The following is a 9,959-nucleotide window of genomic DNA, read 5'->3' as shown; positions in this document are numbered from 1 at the left end:
GAGTTGAGGAGACAAAGATTGCAGCTGGAAAACTTCTTGATGTCAGTGACCTTTGAGTGCTCTGAAGAGCTGAGGCCTGGGCGGCATGAACTTGGAAGAATTATTTTCTTCAGTCTTAGAGATGAGAGGAGGGTGTTCTCTTGTCTGTGGGCTTCACCTGGATGGGGCTTTCTGGGTCCTTGCTGATCCTGTGGGCATGGAATTCACTCTCTGTGGGGCTACCCTCCCTCCTGAGACCACAAAACCCCTTTTGCAGCTAAATGCTTCCAAACTGTTCAATCCTGAAATTTAAGCTTAACTATTGGGAAATGATACTGTTCCATCTAGAAGGCAGATGTTTGCCAGTGATCATAGGAATCATTTGTCAAAATACACCCACAACATAGGGAAGTATAGATACACAGCCAAGGTGATCATCATGAAGCCATGAGCATCCCACGATGTGTACATAGTCTGCATCAGTGCAGATGCATCAGGGAGAGATGGAATGTGTCATTTCCCAGTGGTGGCCAGGGCCCCTCGGGAACAGGAGTTCTGTACTGGAGAGGTGTCCAAGCTTCCAGGACCTAACCTCACTTGGTGGAAGCCTCAGTGTGTGAGGGTCGAGCAGATTCTTTTCTGGCAGAGTTGACATGACTTGTGGAGACAAACTCCTTATTTCCAGAGTCATCTGGGAGTTCGGCGAGTGTGACGTTCCGTCGCCATTCCTCTGGTTTGTTTTCAGGCAGTGACTCACATACCATACCCGCCCTTCTTCATTCACTCAAGGTTTTACAGAAGTTACAGCTAAATGCAGATGCTTAACATCATTAGGAGCCCAAGATAGCGGGTGATGCTGCACGGGAACTTTAACGCTGCAGTACTCATTGTCTTTCTTTTTTTTAAACAAAGCGAGACCCGACAAGACCATAAGCCAAAAGGGCATTAGGAGAGAGTCTCAAGGGATAATGTTAAGAGGAAGAGAAATGCTGGGGGGTGCTAGTAAGGAAACAATTGAGAACCAGTAGCCAGCACTCTCTGCAGTCTGTCAGGGCAAACATCTGAGAAACTGGTTTGCTTCTACAGCTGTTCTCAAATAACCTCTCCAGGGGGAAGAAAAAGATGCTAGTCCGGTAGCACATTTCTAACAGCCCTGAAGAGTTTTAATTCTGAATAAAAATTCACATCAAGCATGTTTGTTACTTAATTTAGGTCATGTTTAACTGAAATTAGCCTTTCAAAACTGAATTTCAAGATCCACTGAGGTGGCAGGTTTTTCATTCCCAGACAGCCCAGCCAAGACTTCTTGGAAGCCTTACCTGGGTGGGCAGCTGTCAGTGGTGGTTCCAGGGTCCCTGCTGCCAGCTGTGTGACTTGCTCAATTGTTGCCCAGCACTGGGTTCCTTCTGTTTAAAACGGGCTGATCAGATAAAAACTAACTCACGGCTGTCATGAGGATGAAGTCAAGTAATGTAAACAAAATGCTCGCCCAGCACCGTGGTTTACAACAAATGCTTTCATAGGTGCTGGTAGCTACGACTAATTGTTAACTGTTGCCAGTTAATGTTTAGGGTGAGATCGGACAACCCACTGTGAAAATCCCTCCATTTTAATCTCATTACAACAGAAACTACAGAATAAAAGAACAGTTATCCATATAGGAAACCGTCAGTGTACAGACAGGATTTTGCAAGGTTCACTGTACGTTGTCTGTTGGACTCTGTCCCCATAGCAACGATGCTCACTCTCCCTTGTCGTGGCTGCGAGCCTAGCCTTCCCTTCTGGCAGCACAGTCTCCCCAGCACCTCCTGTCCGTACCCACTTTGGCTGTTGGTACTGAACCTTTCCAGAGGTTCTAGCCGATCACCTGAAAATGGTATGAAAACTTGGAAAACCAGTCATTTGTGACACAAAAGGAAGTATCAACAGCAGGATTTCAGGCACCTTTATTCATGGCAGGTATTTTTGGTCAGGGGAGTTTCCTCTGAAAACTTCCTGTTACTTAAGGAAGCCAGCTCCTCATGCCCGACTGCCCACTTGCCGTCTCCCAGGCTTGGAAGCACCTGCATGAGCTCCTGTCCTGCCCCAGCGCGCTCTGGGCTTTCAGGGCCAAACCCACAGCAGGACCCACCAGCCCAGTGAAGGGCTTTCTGCAGCTCGGGGCTAACAGCGGGGAATCCATCTTGTCCAGAAGAAACTGAACCCTTTGTGCTCCCCAGATACTTTATAAACAGGACACATTATTCCTTAATCTTATTATACATTTGCAATACAAACAATTAAGACTGGTGACATAGGAAACTTTAAAAAAATCATACTGTGTTGACTACGGGCTTTCCTCTCCATAACACTATTTCATTCCTCAACTTCTTCCATTTTCTCTACAAAATCACCCTGCTGCGACAGTCACGTGGTTCCCCTTCCCATCAACACTGCCTCCAGGATCAAAACTCCTGACACACTCAGCTGAGCAGCATCATCAGGAATAAAGCCACTGCTCTGCTTGAATTCAGGAAGGAACAGTATAAAGCAGCAGTGTTTCTGAAAAACTCAAGCCTACTACAAGTTATTTATCACCTTCTAGCCAAACAACTGGTGTGGGCTTAACATGGTCTGTTTTCCTTTTCTGTTTCTTTTACTGGCCAGTAGCTCAGAAGATGGGAGTAACTGAGTTGTACAATCCTGCCAGATTTCCTATGGTAACGACTGTGAATGGACAGTGTAGGGTCTGACTGAAGAATTCAAATCTCATGCAAAATTCTAACTACTGAAAGCCTTATCACATCAGGCAACTCTGTTATTTTCCATATTTAAAAATTCTAACACTAAAGTGGCAGTGGTCACTCTAAGTTACTGTGGCATCTGGCCTCAGGGACTCAGATATAAGATCGTGGTTCAATTCTGAGTTTTGGCGACACAGTAGTGCCAGATATTCCGAATACACAATTTTAAATGTTTTTAACCACTTGAAAAGTATCACCAACACACTATTTGGTGTTCACTCAATGGTTCACTCTGAGAATCAAAGAACCTTAACTATAAACGCCTTACTTCACAAAATCTAATTATAACCAAGAGTTTACTCTATGTCTAATAGAAAAATCACACAGCAACTTCTATCAAACAGCAACTACTACAAAGGGAATGACAGAAAAAAAAAATAACCTCACGAAAATACACTAGAAAGTTGAACAACTGTATGCAGGAACTGCCAAAGTTTTAGTGTTTAATAGCACAACTGACCAAGGTCCAAGATGTGAAGTCACCATGTTTAGGAAACATGGGGGGCAGGGGAGGGAAGTCACTCCATAAACTAACTCTATAGTATGTGGTAAGAAGAATGCACACTTTATAATATAAAACCTGTCTACACATAGTAGTTAGTTGAAAAAGCCATCTGTCTCCTCTTGGCTTGTAAAAAGGTGTTCCAGATTCCAGCGAAGACAAGCAACCTGTTGAAAAAGGAAAAGCCATCAATGTGCTATTCATTCTATATAAGGACAAATAAAAATAATACATAGAATTAGTAACAAAAAATCCTTTCAGAATCCTCATTTGAACTAAATGTATTTTGTCTGCATAAAATCCTAGCAAAACTACAATAAAACCTTTATAAAAAAGTCTATTGTGACTGTTTCCTACTCCCACTCCCTTTTTAGCATTACGCTCGTCACTTGAAATTCTTCAATCCTGCAGTTCTTGAGAGGGTGTTCTCATTCACTTGATGGGGTTTTTGACAGCTGGATGACATGAGACCTGGAGGAGCTCCTAAGACAGGAAGGACATTGCCCAAGTCTACAAGGAATCAAGGTGACAACCACAAAAACAACTTTGTGATTTACTCACATAGTGCATCAACCCTATCTACTATTAAGATAACAGTAAATTATTTTTTACCTCTCAAACCTTTATTTTCTTGGACTTCAAAGCAACCTTTATTTTATAGTTACCTCTAATTTGGTCTAGCCAGGATATGCTCAGAAAATAAAAAAAGAATTTGGTGTCTTTTCCTGTATATTCTGCTTGGTACTCTAGTTACCTAAACATTCACAGTAAACTTCATTTTTTTTACAGGAAATTAAAATGCTAAAGGGCTTCCCAGGAGGCTCAGCAGTAAAGAATCTGCCTGCAATGCAGGAATCCCTGGCTCAGGAAGTTCCCCTGCAGAAGGAAATGGCAACTCACTCCAGTATTCTTGGGTGGGAAATCCCATGGACAGAGGAGCCTGGTGGGCTACAGTCCAAGCAGTTGCAAAAGAGTCGGACACAACTCAGCGACTGACAACAATAACAAAATGCTAAAAGTGCAAAGAGAGTTTAAAAATGACTTCTGGGTTGTAATGAGGTAAATGCCACACTCTAGAAAAGGCTTACCATGAAGGAATCCACTATGGTGAGATGAAAGCAGTCATCTATGTGTCTAGCTATCTTGCTTTAACTGCTATTTTTGATTATTAGTCTCTCCCATGGAAATTTATTTTTATTTTTATTTTTTTTTCCCATGGAAATTTAAATCAACTCTAGGATGAAGGGTGAACATCGCCATAGTTAAGGTCATCTAAGTCAGACATAATCAGTTATTGTCCTGGCACTTACCTCGTGCAGGGGCTGTTCCTGAAAGAGAATCCCTAGAACTTACGGCATTTACAAAGGTGGCAAAGTGGGTGTTCTCTTAAACAAACAAAAACCCCCAAAAAAGTCATTGGAAGATCTGCCAGTGATTCGAATTTTCAGGCCAACAAAATATACTTTTTTGTTTTGGCTGTACTGGTATAAACTCAGTGTTATCTAATATTACTTAATGGTAATCTAGGTTTCACTGATAAAAACAGGAAAAATATACTCCTCATAAGGAATTAGTTTGGCATGAAAAATTCAGAGCCTGGAGTTCCCAGGGGCAAAAACAAGGGGATGCTTGCTGGTTCATGGCTGAGGACAGACTGAGAGGAAGCCCACCTACATCAGAGTCACAGAGACCTGTACCAGGGTCCTGCCCCTCCCTCCGCTCACCTTCAGCTCTTCTGTGTGGCCGGGATCTTGTTTTCACCATCCAGCTCTTCCACCCCGGCCTGCGTCATGAGGTCTGCTATGTTCTTCTCCAGGTCATCAATGCGACTGCTCATGTCATCAAGTGGGGAAGTTAAAGACAAGGCACCAGAGCTTCCACTTCCTAGCCTTCTCCCCCAGGTCCCTGCAGACTAGCGCCTTCAACACAGCGGCCTAATCAAAGTGCTTTCCTAATTTCCTTTGGACAGTGTCAGAATCTGGCTTAGAGCACACCCCAGCCCTGCCATTATTCTTGTGAAAGGACCTGGGCAAGTTCTTTCACTTTTCTAAGATTCCCGACTCTTTATCTGCTACAACCTGTTCGTCAGGTGATGGTGAGGATCACGGGAGATCTACACATGAAATGCTTAGCTCACAGTCAACTACTCTAGACAATATTATCGATAGACTGCAAGTTCCTCGCTGCCAGGGATCTAGTCAGCTGTATCCCTAGATCTCTGCACAGTACGTCTCAGGAAGTGCACACCTAAGCTCACTAAAACAAACACACAAAAAATCTGATAAATGACAAGTGGAAGTTGACCTGCAAACTACCCATTTATCGCCACTACTATCTGGAAAAATGGAATCCAATGACCCATTAGAGACTGACTACAAATAAAGGATATTTCTTCCAATGATCTGGTCGGACATGGTCTGAAATTTATCTTGCATCTGTTGCAGGAGTGTCTGCACCTGTGAAACGACAAAACACAACACCCCACGCTTACCTCGGAGACGCCGTCACGGGATCAGGGTAGAACTCTGGTCCCTTGGGGAGACCAAGAACCCCGGGTTCAGCCCCAATTCTTCGCAGCTCCCTGGCCTTCAATTTCCCTGTCCGGCTTTCAGTTTCCCCAACTGGCGAATAAGACTTGGGGCGGGGGTGGGGTGGGAGGGGCTGGTGACGCCCCCTCCCTTCTGGACCCGCTGCCTTGGTGGGTTTGGGGTGCAGCGCGCGGGGCGGAGGGTTGGGGATGGGAGCTGCGGGGTCCGGGGGTCACCGAGAGTGAATGGGGAGGGGCCGGGGGACCCGGGCGCGTCAGCAGGTGAGGGGTCTATAGACAGCGACCCGGGGCAGTCAAGGTAGGGGGGCCGCGGCCGCAAAGCCTTCAGAAACGGGGCCTCCAGAGACCCGCCCCGCGCGGCCGCGGAGAGGGCGCCTCGGTCCGTGGGTCTCGCAGGAGTCGCCCGGGGTTGCAGCGGCCTCGGGCGCGTCTCATACAGCTGCCCCTTACCACTGAGGTGAGATCCTGAACGGTCTTGGGGTCAGTCTCAGCCATCTCCCCGGTGCCCAGCTTGGCGGTGCTGCCTCAGACCTTCACCTATACTTCCGTTTGTTCGCGCAGACGCCCCAGCGGCTACTTCTCGCGACGACCGAGGCCAGTTTCACGGGACCACTGGGCATTCTGGGAGTCGTAGTTCGCGTCACGCGCCGGAAGGGCCTGTCGCTGTGCGCTTCCGTTCCGAGGCGAGGCCCCGCCCAGCACTTCCCATAAGCCACGCCCACCCCATCGCTCCCACCACTCCCCCTCCTGGCCCCGCCCCGGGAGGAAAGAGGTGAAACGAACGTGCTGTGAAGCTAACGTTTGGAAAAGTGCCCCTGGCTTCTTCCTAGGCCGTCGTTAAAGGCTGCGCTGGCTTTCTTTGAGCTCCCGAGAGGTGCCGAGCCTAGACCTGTGTCGCCGCCTGTCCTCCAACAAAACCCCACAAACCCCGAGAAGGGAGAAGGGGTCAGGTGCCTTGGAGGTAATACTGAGGTCCCAGGGATGAGGGGCGCGCCCACCACTCGCCGGTGCCCAGCTGACGTCCTGGTTACGCCCTCGACACAGTGTTTTTCCTTCTCCCCACGAGGGTCGAGTGGAGATGCCGGGCTGGTGGGGCAGGTTGATTTTCACTTTTTTTTTTAAATTTTCACTTTTAAGTGGAACATACATTCTGGATTAGTTCAAAAATCCTAGACGATGTTTTACAAAGTTCTCACACTCCTGTGACCACCCCCAAGTCAAGAAACATGATCGGTTAGCTGGGACCCCTCAGCCCTTTTCTTATCACCTCACTAACATGGTTTAGCACTTGGATCTGGAGTTTTGTTTGGTGTGTGTTTCTTAGGTGGCAGGAGGCTTTGAGACCTTTCTATCGCGACTGAAAATTTCAAAACAGCCAGAAAATTTGACACTTTTTCAGTGGTGGCTTTTCTTCTTTTGCACTTAGGCAGGAAGACGACATACTTTCTCTGTGTGGAGGTCAACATCTTTTAAACAGCTGCTTTATGCAAAAGCTCCACGAATTTATCATCATGGCTGATGTACTTACCTTGCGGGGTTGACACACCAAACTTAACTGAATATTGTTCTCTTAACAAAACTATTAAGTGTGAGGCACTAGCAGTTAACCTTTAAAACTTTGGTTTTGAACAACGCTCGTTTCTGTTTAAGTATCTTATCTCCTCTTTGCATTTTTAAAAAAAAAAACTATTTCTTAATTTAACAGAGTGACTGAAGTAATTCTCCTTTCCTCTTTCGAGATGGTTTGGGTTTATTTTCACGCTTGCGCTTTGCTTCAGGCCGGGCCTTGTTTCTGGATCCTCAGTTCCCCGACTTGCACCAAGCAGGACTGATGCTTACCTGTCTACAACTGCAGTGAGGTGTCGTGTTGGTTGAACAGGGGAGGAGTGATCACCGCAGGGCGGGCCTTCGAGAGAACTTGTCATTGGTTCTTTCCTTCCCGACTTGGCACCCACATCGGCTGTTAGGACCTAAGCCTGCTCTGAGCTGTGTGCACCGGGGTCTCCAGGTCACCGAGTGCAGGTGAGTTTCAGGTCCCTTCTGACGATGCCCCGCAGCAGCTTCAGGCTGTAGTGCCCCGGCCTTCCGGTGGCCCGGGCTGCACTGGCTGCAGCCTTTAGTGGACGTTCCAAACCTTTCCAGTCTCTCTAGACACTGAGCGTCATCCCCTGGTTCTCAGAGGATGACTAACTATTCTACTTTGCAGTGAAAACAGAGACTATTGTCAGAACCTCCCTCCTGACCTACACATGTCCCTCCATCCGCACCTGTATCACTTCAGCCCTTTCTCCCTCAGAGGCGGAAGTGACCTCTATGGGTTTGGGGGTAAGTATGTGCCTATGAAGTCAGGGAAGCCTGGCCTGCTGCAGTCCATGGGGTCGCAAAGAGTTGGACACGACTGAGCGACTGAACTGAGCTGATGAAGTAATTGTCCCCATCAGAACCAGAAATATCTGTCACCCCCCCAAAGTTTTCTTGATACACTAACATATGCTATTAATAAATATTAAATATATGTACTATAACATAGGTAATACATTTTATATAATTAAATAAAATATACTTTATATTGTGTTATAAAGTAGTAATATTGTTTTTTTAAATGTGTGGTAAAGAACACTAAATGTAATGAATACCCTGTGGTAAATTTTAAGTATACAGTATTGTGGCTATGAGCACTATTCTCTAGTGGATCTCCAGAGCTTGTTTATCCTGTTTAACTGAAACTTTGTACCTTTTGACCAACATCTCTCCCTTTCCACCCCCTCCAGCCCCTGGCAACCACCATTCTGCTCTCTGCTTCTGTGAATTGAACTATTTTACATCCCACCTACAAGTGAGGTCAAATATTATTTGTCTTTCCGCGTCTGGCTTATTTTGCTTAGTAAAATAAGCTCCAGGTCCATCCATGGTGTCACAAATGGCAGGGTTTCCTTCTTTTTAAAGGCTGCATGATATTGCATTGTGCATATACACCACATTTTCTTTATTCACTCATTCATCAGCGGACAGTTAGGTTGTCTGCACACCTTTGTTGTTGTTCACTCTCTAAATCATGTCTGACTCTTTGTGACCCCATGGACTGCAGCGAGCCAAGCTTCCAGGTCCAACACCAACTCCTGGACTTTGCTTAAACTCATGTCCATCAAGTGATGCCATCCAACCATCTCATCCTCTGCCACCCCCTTCTCTTCCTGCCCTCAATCTTTCCCAGCATCAGGGTCTTTTGGCTCCACCCCTTGGCTGTTGTAAATAACGCTGCAGTGAAGCTGAGAGTGCAGACATCTCTTCCAGATCCTGATTTTAATTCCTTTGAATAAATATTTAGTAGTGGGACCACTGGATCATGTGGTAGTCCTATTTTTAATTTTTTTGAGGAGCCTCCATATTGTTTGTGAGCAGACTCATGGTGGAGACTGGCCAGGTAGCAGGATCTGTGGCTAGCTGTTGAGATTCCTCAGTGCTATAAGCCCTGGGCCACTTCCTCTCAGCTTCTAGCTGGCTCAGACTATATTCAGTTGTGCAGATTGCCTCTGTGTTCTTGGCAGAACAGACACAGTGGCCTTTTGGGCAACGTCCTGCAAAGGTGGGGGGAGCAGAGACTCAGTTTGCTTTCCCAAAGGAGAAACTGTGGACCAAGGAGTCTCTTGGCTCTGAGCTGGGCTGCCTTGGAGGATGGGTGATGCAGTAAAGTGAAACTGTTCTTCTTGCCCTTTTTCAGATTCCTCTGAGAAAGGCATCTTTTTCAGTTTTGTTTTTTTTTTTTTGGCTCCACTGAGGTGCTGGAACATCTCAGGTGTACTCCTGGGCTTCCATAAAGGTGTTCTAATCTGTGAGTGGTTGTTAAATTGATGTTTCTGGGGGAGGGCGTGTGGACTGGAGCCTCTCTTTCTGCCATTTTGCTTTGTATTTATTTCGATCATCACTTGAATATATCCCGAGTGATGCTGGTTTTGTATTCATAGTAGGCACAATTTTCATTTAAAATACATTGACTTAAGTAAAAATCACAAATTTAAAGGCATACAGTTTCACGCTATGGCTGTAACTGACCGCATGAGTGGCATCTCAGTGTGGTCCGGTTAGGGGAGGTGGGAGATGGATGTCCTTAAACCATGAGGTTGCTCCCGCAGGATGACAGTTTCAG

At 46.2% G+C, this 9,959-nt stretch overlaps 1 protein-coding gene across 1 annotated transcript; it reads right to left on the bottom strand.

Moving 5' to 3' along the window:
* Positions 1-1,909: 1,909 nt before the first annotated feature.
* On the bottom strand, positions 1,910-6,417 carry HSBP1 (heat shock factor binding protein 1). The gene is made up of 4 exons (XM_043898159.1): positions 6,263-6,417; positions 5,654-5,720; positions 4,989-5,109; positions 1,910-3,431 (listed from the first exon to the last, which is right to left on the bottom strand). The coding sequence occupies exons 1-3, from the start codon at positions 6,305-6,307 to the stop codon at positions 4,991-4,993; spliced, it is 231 nt and encodes a 76-aa protein (XP_043754094.1). The 5' UTR covers positions 6,308-6,417; the 3' UTR covers positions 1,910-3,431; positions 4,989-4,990.
* Between the last annotated feature and the right edge of the window lie 3,542 nt (positions 6,418-9,959).

The sequence above is a fragment of the Cervus elaphus genome, chromosome 4, assembly GCF_910594005.1.
Source record: "Cervus elaphus chromosome 4, mCerEla1.1, whole genome shotgun sequence".
NCBI lineage: Eukaryota > Metazoa > Chordata > Mammalia > Artiodactyla > Cervidae > Cervus > Cervus elaphus.
Note: the sequence above shows the minus strand (reverse complement) of the source record. Positions and strands in the feature narration are given on the sequence as shown.